The sequence below is a fragment of the Henckelia pumila genome, chromosome 4 (assembly GCF_033568475.1).
Source record: "Henckelia pumila isolate YLH828 chromosome 4, ASM3356847v2, whole genome shotgun sequence".
In the NCBI taxonomy this organism is placed as follows: Eukaryota; Viridiplantae; Streptophyta; class Magnoliopsida; order Lamiales; family Gesneriaceae; genus Henckelia; species Henckelia pumila.
In genome coordinates, this window is record NC_133123.1 from 133,875,755 (window position 1) to 133,888,450 (window position 12,696).

The window sequence follows — 12,696 nt, forward strand, 5'->3', positions numbered from 1 at the left end:
TTATTCCTTCCCTGCTTCTAAGCTTCTCCGGCTCCGGCGACTCCGCGTACTAAGCTTGCTTTCTTCTGTAAGTTTTCTGTCTATCTTATCTTAAAGTTTCCTTGTCCCTTGAACATGTCAAATTCCACATCTTCAACGTTCGTGGCTCCTCTGATATAGAATCCGAGGCCTTATGCCACGATTCTCCTCCTCCTGTTACCTCCCATGTCCAATCCACAGTATCCCCCTCCTCATCTCGTCCGAAGAAGGCTAAAATCGGGCTTTCTAAGGACAAGGGTAAGGCTAAAATCTCCGACTCTGGGCCTCTCCTTCCTTTGCCCAAACCAAACCCCGAAGGTCCCTGGTTCTCCCACTTTACCAGTACCCTACGCCCGGAATCCATAGAGGAACTTAGGCTTATGGGTAACATTCCTCTTGCGTACTCTATTCTCATTCCGGGGCCCCTAGGCCGGGCTGACCGGCCGCCCGAGGGGTTCTATACCTTCTTCAGGGAACAGCTCAGGAATGGACTTCGTTTCCCTATTCATCCCTTTTATTACAAAATTGCTTCTTTTTACAAGGTTTCCTTGAACCAATTTCATCCCAATGCCTTCCGTATGATGGCTGGCACTTACGTTCTTTTCAAAGCGAACAACTTAGCCATCACCCCTCTCATCTTTCACTACTATTATGCCTGCCGTTTCACTGAGATGGCTTTCTCTTTGAATGCCCGGCAGAATGCCCGGTTTCTAGATGATACCCCTTCCTCTTGGAAGGATTGGAAAGAAAGATTCTTTTATATTCAACTCCTTGGTGCCCGAATCAGACCTACCCAATTCTTGACAGCCCTTCCTCTTCAGCCCGAGCTCCCTAAAAATTATAAGTTGGAGGAACCCTACCTCCGATCCCAAGAGCTAGTGGAAAATCAGAAGATTCCTTCAGCCCCTCTTCTGGAAGAAAAAAGTTTGAATGACTACGGGCTGGGTGCCCGGGTAACGGATCCGGTTGACCGGATTATTGATGAATATGATGACTCGGCCCCAGTCTCTGGTATGCTTTACTGTTACCATGTATTTGCTTCTCTTACATGCTGTTTCTAATGTATCGATTTCTATCATTTTTGCACAGCATCCCCAGCCCCGCCTAAGAAGAAAAAATCTCGACTGATGAAGCAGGCCTTTGCTCAGAAACGGGCAGCTGCCCAGGAAAAAAAAGAAGCCAGGGCTGCAGAGGCAGCTAGAAAGACCCGAGTCCTTCAACTAGCGGAGGAACGCAAGGCTCAACAAGCCCTAGGTCAGGAGGCTGCCACTGCCGTTGTCACCCCCGAGGTCTCCGCTCCTTCACCTTCTGCTGTTCCCTTGCCAGTTCCATCTATGGAGGCAGGGGTGACGAATGATCAGGCTCCTTCTGCTGTCGGTCCCTCCTCTCCTTTGACGCGAAAGAGGAAGACCATAGAGGAGCCAGAAATGGTCATACTTAGTGACCCAGAAGAGGTGGCTCCTTCCTCTCCCTCTTTCCCCCCCTTGGCCCCCTTCTACCAGGCTGCCCAGGGATCTAGTCCCTTTGGTGCGAATAAAAATATATTCCAAGCTGGGGCCTCTAGCCGGGGAGTACGGATGCTGAAGGACCTCTTGACTTCTGCGGAGCAGCTCCACCTCTACAACCAAAACCCGAACGTGAAGTATTTCGAGGGCACCAACCGGGTTATATCCGTAAGTTTACTTCTCCTAGCCTCAAACGTGTTCTGTTTTCTATTTCTAATACCTCTGCTTTCAGGGACTGCATATGCTGGTGGACAGCTATGAAGACGCGACCAGATTTGGTCGGATTGAGACTGATCGGGCACACGTAGAGGCTGAGAAGTCTCGGGCTGCCGCGGAGTTGATCAAAAAAACTGGAACAGGACTTGATGATGGCACAACAAAGTCATGATCAAGCGGCGTCTAGCCTCCGTTCAGCCCTGGAGGCAGCCGAGCAAGGTCTTCACTCTGCTCAGCTAGATCGTGCCCGCTCTGAAGCTGATCTAGGGCAGGCTCGAGATGCTCTAGACACCACTACGGCTGAGTTGAGGGCGGCTGAGAACCAAGCTGCAGAGGCTCAAGCTGAAGCGGCCAGTGCGAGGGATAAAGCGGAGAAAGCAGTGTCAGCTCTGGAAACTCGCCTAAAGTCAGAAGAAGAGCTCAAAGCAGCTTTCCTATCTTCTGCTGAGTTTCAAGAGGCAGTGGTGGACAGATCGTACACCTTTTTCCAGGTCGGATTTTACAAATGCCGAGATCAATTCGAGGAAGCTGGCCTATGGTCTTCTGACAAGAGAGATTTTCCCGACTTGGATAAGGCCATCGACTCCCTCCCCGCCACCCAAGGAGCTGAAAATGCGAAGGCTGCCCCGACTCAGACAACTGCAGATGCCGGTCCCTCTAATAACCCCGCACTTTGAATTATTATTTGTAATTGGGCCGTAGGAGCCCCTCCTCTCGTAATCCTTTGTCAATGTAACTCATCTGTTCTTGTTATCCATTATTTAATGCCTTATATATAAATAAAAGAGTAGGTAATGCCAAGGGCTTATATATGCCTTGGGCTTAAGATGGGTGCCGGGGCCTGGAACCTCCCGGGTTTATATAATGCCAAGGGCTTAAGATGAGTGTCGGGGCCTGGTACCTCCCGGGCTTATATAATGCCAAGGGCTTATATATGCCTTGGGCTTAAGATGGGTGCCGGGGCCTGGAACCTCCCGGGTTTATATAATGTCAAGGGCTTATATATGCCTTGGGCTTAAGATGGGTGCCGGGGCCTGGTACCACCCGAGTTTATATAATGCCAAGGGCTTATATATGCCTTGGGCTTAAGATGGGTGCCGGGGCCTGGTACCTCCCGGGCTTATATAATGCCAAGGGCTTATATATGCCTTGGGCTTATGATGGGTGCCGGGGCCTGGAACCTCCCGGGTTTATATAATGTCAAGGGCTTATATATGCCTTGGGCTTAAGATGGGTGCCGGGGCCTGGTACCTCCCGGGCTTATATAATGCCAAGGGCTTATATATGCCTTGAGCTTATGATGGGTGCCGGAGCCTGGAACCTCCCGGGCTTATATAATGCCAAGGGCTTATATATGCCTTGGGCTTATGATGGGTGCCGGGGCCTGGAACCTCCCGGGCTTATATAATGCCAAGGGCTTATATATGCCTTGGGCTTAAGATGGGTGCCGGGGCCTGGTGAAACGACCCTAACTCTATAATTAATAAATAAATATGCGGAATTTTTTTTTATTACTTACTAAATAAAATATGTACATATATGCCCATACATATATGCACAGAATAAAAAGATTTAAAAATAAATAAATAAATAACTGAAATAAAAAAAATGCATTCTTTAATAAAATAAATATCTGAGTCAAATATTGAATTAAAATACTGCATAAATAAAATGATTCAAGTTTGCATGCACTGAAAATATTTAAATAAAATATTTCAGACCACAACCACTGAAAATAATTAAAATGTATAACATGCTGAAGTATTCAAAACATGCAATGTGACTCAGACATCTATCACGGTCACGGGGTCACTGCATGTCCGCTCATATGTCCTCGCCGCCGGTAGGAGCTATATTCTCCTCTACGTACTCACCTGCACCATACCAGTGTAGTGAGCCTAGAGGCCCAACATGCTAACATAACAAGGGTTTAAAATAATTTAAATCAATTTAATACTAATACATAACATATACATGAATGAGCATGCTTCAAAATATCATACCATAACATAACTTAAATTACTCAAATATCATAATACATAACTATTGTTGAGCAAAGTAATTTTCTAACATCGCATGGTTGTATCCGTAGTGTAACCTTAAATCATACATTAAATACTGATCAGCGTGGAAACCAACGTACGTGGCGGTGACGAATCACCTCTTAAATTGGCAGTAAACTGCCCTTCAATAGATCACATATGGGGACGAATCCCCCTCAAATCTCAAATTGTCACACTACTTCAACTTTCAACATAAAATATTTTCTTATTGCTCAACCTTAAGCATTTAATCGTACATAAAATTATTTCATGAATGCATGTACTTAATTAAAATGTGTGTCCTTCATATATATTTAATTTAATTTCATACCAACATATAAATATTAAAATAACTTCAATGCATAAAAATAATTAAATATATATTCAGGACACATGCAATTTCTCATGGATGGTACCGGACTGCTGGCCCTAACACTCAAGCCCAATTACTTAAATCTGACCCATTAACACTGAGACTGGCCCATTAACACACTTAAGCTCAATAAAATTATTCTAAGCCCAATTAAATAATTAAAGCCCATTAAAACATTCTAGGCCCAATAACAACTTAATCTGGCCCAATGGCCCCAAAAGCCCAAAGAATGGCCCAATAATTTCCGTGGCTCAAAAGCCCATAAAATTAATGGACTATCTTAATAATAATTTTAAAAGCCCAAATAAAATTATTTGGGAGCCCAAATAATTTTATTTCTAATTAATTGGCCCAAAAACCAATTAATTCATAAAATACTTTAAAATTTAAAAGACTCGAGCCCGGCCCACCAAACTCGGACCCGGACCAAATTAACCCGACCCACTACCCTACTGACCCGACCCAAGCCCCACAACCCGACCCGAAACCCTGCTGAACCCTAAACCCGACGCCCCCCCCTTCAGTTCTCCTTGGCCGCGGACAGCAGCCCTTCTAGGGCTGCTGCCGCCCCTGGCCGGAGTCCCGCCGCCCAGACGTAGCCCACGTCTGGGCGGACCTAACCTGCACCAGCCCTCAGCCCCATGCAGCCCAAATCGCCGAGGCCGACAGCCCTTCCCTGAAACCCTAGCCTGCGCTTCCCATGGAGGCCGAACGAAACAACCCAAAATCTGGGCTCTTTTGGCTTGAACCATCCGAGCCAATCGAGCCTAGTCTCACCTTAGACATCCTAGGGACCCTGACCAGCAGTCATACAAGCCATGGCTAGGAGAAAAAGTGAATATGATCAACAAAACACAAGAACCAAGAGCATACACCATAACCGATTGGATTTCTGAAAAATTTCAATAAAAAGAATGATACCTACACACACACACAAACACTAACTGACATGGCACAAAAAATAGAGAAAGAATCATGCCTTTCACCGAAATTGAAGAGAAAAACGTGCGTGGGACGATTCCGGAACGACGAACGACCAACTTGAAGCTTGAACAACCGAGGCTATGGGGTTTTTCTGTGGGAAGCCGATGAAGATGATGAATAGTGGGGAAGGAGGCGGCTGAATTTTGTGAGTGATCGGGTGGGTTTGGGTAGATTAGGTTTTGGGTTTTTATTTTAATTAAAAATAGGTTTTAGGAAATTAAAATATTATTAAGGGTTGGTAAATATATAAAATATAAAATTTTAAAACTCCAAATAAAAGTTAAAATCTGATAACTTAAATTAAAAATATAAAAATCCCGAAATTACAATTTAAGGGAATTTTAAAAATAATTAAAAGTCATTAAAATGGCTAAATTTGGATAAAAATGGACTCCTAAAATTATATAAAATTAAATACTAAAAATATTGAGGAAATAAAACTCAAAATAATATTTTTGGGCTCTAAAAAAACTCATAAAATAATTTGGATAGAAAGTTGTCATCTCGTCCGTCCACGGTCCCGTCAACGCGATAAAATAATTAAAATACTAAAAATCATAAAAATCACTAATTATGGGTTAAATGCTTAAAATTAAATTAAGTCATGCACAAATAATTCACATAATTATTTAACCCATAAATCAACAATTTAAATAATTAAATTCCCTAATTATGCATGCAGATTTACGTATTTAAAAATACCGGGTGTTACACCTGGTACCTCCCGGGCTTATATAATGCCAAGGGCTTATATATGCCTTGGGCTTAAGATGGGTGCCGGGGCCTGAAACCTCCCGGGCTTATATAATGCCAAGGGCTTATATATGCCTTGGGCTTAAGATGGGTACCGGGGCCTGGTACCTCCCGGGCTTATATAATGGAAATCCTTCTTTCATGATAAAACTCCTTCATTAATAAAACATTGAATACAAAACATTACACAAAATACTTCTTCAAATGTAAAGCATTCCATGGTCGCTTGAGGGGGCGTCCCTGGCCGTCTTGTAGGTACCAAGTATTAGCACCGACTTTTCTGATAAGCTTATATGGTCCCTCCTATCGGGCATCTAGCTTCCCTACTTCCCCTGCTGGATTAACTCTTTTCAACACAAATTCTTCTTCCTGGAATTCCCGAGGCCTGACCTTCTGATTATAGGATCTCATCACCCGAGCTCTGTAGGCCTCCATTCTACGAGCCGCCTTCTCCCTTCGCTCTTCAATGAGATCCAATTCTTGTGCCCGGGCTCCTTCGTCTGTGTCCTCATATGCTTTAATCCGAGCTGAAGGCTGTCCGATCTCTACTGGCAAAATAGCCTCCGAACCATATACCAGGCTAAAAGGTGATTCTTGTGTTGCAGTATGTGGAGTGGTGCGATAGGCCCATAACACACTCGGGATCTCTTCAACCCAATCTTTCCCCATTCCATGTAATCGCGCCTGTAAAGATCGAACAATAGTACGATTGGTTACCTCTGTTTGGCCGTTACTTTGAGGATAGGTGACCGAGGTGAAAACCTACTTAATGCCCATTTTGGCACACCAGTCTGCCAATTTTTGCCCCTGAAATTGCCTGCCATTATCCGAGACCAGCTTTCTCGGTAGCCCAAATCGACATACTATGCTTTTCCATAAAAATTCATCACCTCGGCCTCTGTTATTTTCGCCAAAGGCTCTGCCTCCACCCACTTGGAAAAATAATCAACAGCTACCAACAAGAACTTCTTCTGTGCCCGGGCTAGTGGAAAAGGTCCCACTATGTCCAGACCCCATTGATCAAAGGGGCAGGATGCCCATATCGGATTCAAGTTGCTTGCCGGGCTATGCTGTATATTACCGAACCTCTGGCATCCTTCACAAGACCGGGCAATCTTGGATGCGTCTGCCTGCAAAGTGGGCCACCAGTATCCTGACAGCAACACCCTTCGGACCAGACTCATAGACCCTCCATGGTTTCCACAACATCCCTCGTGCACTTCCCGCAAGACATATTCGGTTTCCCCTTCCCCCAAACATTTGAGCAAAAGGCCCTGGTAGGAACGCCTATACAGGCTTCCTCCCAAGATAGCAAACCTGGCTGCCTGTCTTCGTATGATCCGGGCTCGTCCTTTGTCCTCCGGGAGATTCTCCTGAGTTAGGTACTTGACAATCGGGGTCTTCCATGTGTTTTCTTGGAGGACCGGCTCCCGGGCTTCTATGGTAGCCACCGTTTCCCTTTGCATAAGGGATTCTCTACTATCACCTTCCCCAGTGGCCGCTCTTTTAGCCAAGGCATCTGCTTCCATATTTTCTTCCCGGGGTATCTGCTCTATACTCCAAGTGTTGAAACTGGCCCCGAGCTCTTCAATCATCTTACAATATTTTATCAATTTCTCCTCTCGGATACAGAAGGTTTTGTTTACTTGCTGAACAACCAACTGAGAGTCAGAATAAATTATGATATGACTTACCCCAACTTTCCGAGCTCGTTGCATCCCAGCTATCACAGCCTCGTATTTAGCTTCGTTGTTGGAGGCCTGGAAGTCTAGCTTCACAGCTATCTCAATCTTCTCTTGGGCGGGTGAGATCAGGATGATCCCCACACCACTGCCTCCAATACCACTTGCTCCATCTACAAAAACCCTCCATACTTCCTCTTGGCCAAAAGTGGCCACCTCTGTCAAAAAATCAGATAAAGCCTGGGCTTTGATGGCCTTACGTGGCTGGTACTCAATATCATACTCTCCCAATTCCACCGACCATTTCACGAGCCTCCCCGAGGCATCTGGGTGAGTCATAATGCGCCCCAGGAGGCTATTAGTAAGAACAGTTACCGGGTGAGACAAGAAATAAGGTCTCAATTTCCGGGCCGTTATTACTAGAGCCAAGACCATCTTCTCAATCTCCGTATATCTAACTTCCGCCCCCTTCAAAGCATGGCTGACGTAGTACACAGGCCTCTGATCTCCATTTTCCTCTTTTATCAATACAGTGCTGACCGCCTTTTCTGTAGTGGACAGATATATCCACAATCGTTCCCCTGATTCCGGCTTAACCAAGATAGGCAAGCTAGCCAGATGCTCCTTCAACTCCTGAAAGGCCTGCTCGCATTGCTCAGTCCAGCCAAACCTCTGGGCTTTACGCAACACTTGGAAAAAATGATAGCTGCGATGAGCTGATCGAGCTATAAACCGAGCCAGGGCTGTAATCCGGCCGGTTAATCGATGTACCTCCTTAATAGATGTTGGTGAAGGCATTTCCCGCAACAGCTTCACTTTTTCAGGGTTGACTTCTATCCCACCTTCAGTTACCATGAACCCTAGAAACTTGCCACTTTTCACCCCAAACATACACTTGGCCGGGTTCAATTTGATCCCATACCGCCGAACTGTCGCAAAGGTTTCCTCCAAGTCGGGTAAGAAACTATCCCGGGTCCTGGACTTCACCAATATATCATCCACATATACCTCCACATTTCGACCTACCTGTTCCCGGAACACTCTGTCCATCATCCGCTGATACGTAGCTCCTGCATTTTTCAAACCAAATGGCATCACTACGTAGCAGAAAGTACCTCCCGAGGTGACAAAGCTGACTTTGTCTTGATCTTCCAGGGCTAAAGGAATTTGATGATAGCCCTGGTATGCATCCATGAAGCTCAGCAACTCACACCCGGATGTGGAGTCCACCAACTGGTCAATTCGGGGTAAAGGATAGCAATCCTTGGAACAGGCTTTATTTAAATCCCGAAAATCCACACACATTCTCTACTTCCCAGTAGCCTTTGGTACTAGCACTACATTGGACAACCAAGTAGGAAATTGTATTTCCTTGATGTGCCCGGCCCGCAGTAGCTCTTGAACCTGCTCCGCTATCACTTTATCCTTCTCGGCCCCAAAATGCCTCTTCTTTTGTAAGACAGGTCGGGAACCCGAGCTGATGTTTAGTTTGTGTTCTGCCACCTGAGATGAAACTCTCACCAAATCACCCTGAGCCCAGGCGAACACATCCTTATTCTGAATGAGGCAGCCTCTCAATGCTTCAATCAACCATGCTAAATCCCGGGCTATTTTAACAGACTTCCCTGTTTGCCCGAGCTCTATCTCTACCTCTTCATACTCGCTTTTAGATTCCTCCACAGAATAGACTTCTCTTCCCCCCAGGGCTCCTTCCTTTCCATTCTGTCTTGCCCTCTTGTAATCTATCTTCACTGTCTCAGCATAGCATTTTCGAGAGGAAGGCTGATCTCCTTGGACTTCTCCGACCTTATCTCCCACTGGGAATTTGATCTTTTGATGGTAAGCTGAGGCTCCGGCTTTGAAAGAGTTCATAGCCGGCCTACCCAAGATGACATTATAGGAAGAAGGTGCTTCCACTAATGTGAATCTTGTCATGACCGTCCTCTTCTCATCTCCTGATCCCAAGGTGATGGGCAGCAACATTTCCCCTTGGGTTTGGACGGTGTGCCCGGCAAAACCATACAAGGCGGTTTTTACCGGGCTCAACTCATAACCCTGCAAATCCATCTGCTCGAATGCTTCTTGAAAAAGGACATTTACTGAGCTTCCCGAGTCAACGAACACCCTTCGAACATCATAATTGGTGATCCAAGCTTGTATAAGCAAGGCGTCATTATGTGGTAAGTTTACTCCCTCCAGGTCTTGGGGTCCAAATGTGATGATTGGCCCCGCACCCTGCCTTCCTTCCTCTACACCTAAACTTTCCCTCCGACTCCAGGCCTTCCTAGCCCGGTTGGAATCTCCATCCGTAGATCCTCTCGATATCATGTTAATGATACCTTGGCTGGCCCGTCTCCAGATGTTTTGTCTTTTTTTGCATGATCCATTTCTTGTTTCCCTTTTTCCCGAGAGCTGGTGGCATCCCGGGGAGGAATCGATGTCTGTGACCCCCGAAGCCAAGGCACGCTTCGGGGCTTTTTTGGGACCAGCCTACCATCTCTAACATAAGGCAGTTGGTGTCTTTGCTGCAGAGTTTGACACTTACTGGTGTCATGAGTGCACTCTTGATGAAGTGCACAGTACTTCCAGAGCTTCTCTTTAGAAACAGGGGCCTGCGTGTCCACCCTTTCTTCACACATATGAACAGCCTTATCTCGGGTCCCTCGGTGCAGAGCATACCGGGACAATCGCCCCATGTGATCATGGTTCTCTCTACTTCTTCCTTGTTCCCGGCCTCCCTCCCGCCGGGCCACCTCCTTTTTCTGCCTCTGAGCTTCCTCCATGTTAATGTATTTTTCAGCCCGAGCCAGCAAATCTTCGAAGGCCCGGGGTGCTTTTTTCACTAGTGATTTGAAAAATTCCCCTTCCCGAAGACCTTGAGTGAAAGCCGTGATCTTGGTCTCCTGGGCACAAGTCGGGACCTCCAAAGCAATTTTGTTAAACCTTTTGATATAGGTTCGTAGAGACTCCTCTCCTGACTGCTTTGCTTCAAAGAGGCTATAGGCAGTTTTCCTATACCTCTTGCTACTGCCGAAGTGCTGCAAAAACACTTGCTTGAATTTTGCAAAGGATTGAACACTCTGGGGCTCCAACTTCTCAAACCATCTTTGGGCAGAATCCACCAAAGTGGTTAGGAAGACTTTGCATTTGATCTTATCTCCATAGCAATGTAACATGGCTACATTTTCAAACCGAGCCAGGTGCTCCTCTGGGTCTGTGCTCCCATCGTACTCCCGGATTTTTGCCGACTTGTAATTCAGTGGCAAGGGTTCCTCTATCACCTCCTGTGAAAAAGGGCAACCCGGAATTTTGATAGGGCAGGCCATTTTGGAACCCCCCCTCCTCCAAATTCTGTACCTTCCTCCTGAGTTCATGCAACTCATCTGCCATGGACGGCTGTATTGAGTGCATCCAAGAGCTTTCTTCTTCTTCTCCTTCTCGAACCTGGGCAGTAGGGTTTGGATTACCCTAATTCCCTTCTTCCTCTACTGTTATGTCCTTTGATTGTGGCTGCTTTGCAGCTATCAACGACTTCCGTACCACATCTTGGACATATGATTCGAACTGCTCCACGGGAATGGTAATATTCCGTCCTGGCTGGTGGTCTCCAGGTGATGTTTGATCATGAGAAGCCATATCTACGTCTATAGAACAAGCTTTCCCACAGACGGCGCCAATGATGATGGTTTGGTAAAACCAGGGCCCGGGCTATCAGGGTAGTGAAGTGGGTCTGACATGGTGACCGGGCTAATGGAGGTAATATATGAGCTGTCCTTCCTTAATCAAGATGATCTGCACACCAAGGAAGGGAATAAAAAGCACGTTAGTGGGGCGCCGGAGGGGTTTCCGGCGGGGCCACTCCGATGCTTAAGTTAGACTTAGAAATAGAGTGGGCTTTTTAGAGAAATGAGTATAGTGCTTTGGAAGTTTAGATGAACATACCTCTACAAATATCTGTGACCAGGTATTTATAGGCCTTGGAGTGAGAGTGTCACTCCGCAATTCCAGGGTAGTGGCCACGATCTGGATCGTGGGTGCGGTAGTTGTCCACGTTTGCCTGTCACGTACGATGAACCCGAAAAGCTCGGGTTTATGATAATCGTGGGGATCATGCCCCTAAAACACGGGCCTTATCTAAGTCCTAGAGACCTGGTTTCCCGGGCTCCTGAGGCTCCTGGCCTGCCTTAATACGGCCCTGCCACTTCGGGGCATTCGTGGCCCTGCCCCCTGGCTTACCGGGGCATCAATAGATATGATCTGATCGACCTGTTTTTTTTATAAATATAGATTTATCTTTTATGGGAGACTGGTGATTTGTTTCCTTAGGTACCGTTTGGTACGAGTACAATGAGTACTTGTACAACTTATCCTATCCAATCTCGCGTTCTTCTTGTCATATTATTTATTAATATATTAATTATTTATTTTACATCAATCAAATCATTAATCATTTATCTTACATCAATCAAATCATTGAATTTAAATTACTATATTACCCTTATAAATAATATTATTCACATTTTATTTATTCTTAAAAGGGCAAAATGATAATTTATATTTTTAATATAAAATTCAATCAATCAAATCAAATAAACTATAATCTATCAATCAAATCAAATATTATATTCACTATCATTTTTTATTTATTTTATATTACATTATATTACTTATCCAAGTATTATTTATCCTATCCTCGAACCAAACGGTGCATTAAGGGTATGTTTGGTACGGATGATGAGATAAATAATATATAGATAAGTAATGTATTGTAATAAAAAATAAATAAGAAATGATGGTGAATAAAATATTTGATTTGATTGATAGATTATAGTTGATTTGATTTGATTGATTAAATTTTATATAAAAATTATAAATTTCTATTTTATCCTATTAAAAAATAAATAAAATATAAATAATATTATTTATAGGGGTAATATAGTAATTTAAATTCAATGATTTGATTAATATATGATAAATAATTAATGATTTGATTGATGTAAAATTATAATTAATAAATGGATAAATAATATGATGAGAAGAACGTAGGATTAGAAAGGATAAATTTGTACATGGATTATTAATAAGGCTACCAAACATAGCCTAAAGGAGAGACTAATAACTTG

At 44.5% G+C, this 12,696-nt stretch overlaps 2 protein-coding genes across 2 annotated transcripts; both read right to left on the reverse strand.

Moving 5' to 3' along the window:
* Positions 1-6,194: 6,194 nt before the first annotated feature.
* Positions 6,195-6,715, reverse strand: LOC140861793 (uncharacterized). The gene is made up of 2 exons (XM_073264800.1): positions 6,626-6,715; positions 6,195-6,575 (listed from the first exon to the last, which is right to left on the reverse strand). Exons 1-2 carry the CDS (start codon positions 6,713-6,715, stop codon positions 6,195-6,197), a joined length of 471 nt encoding a protein of 156 aa, XP_073120901.1.
* A 2,166-nt stretch (positions 6,716-8,881) lies between these two features.
* LOC140861795 (uncharacterized) lies at positions 8,882-9,901 on the reverse strand. Its single transcript, XM_073264801.1, has one exon. It carries the CDS (start codon positions 9,899-9,901, stop codon positions 8,882-8,884), a length of 1,020 nt encoding a protein of 339 aa, XP_073120902.1.
* Positions 9,902-12,696: the final 2,795 nt, after the last annotated feature.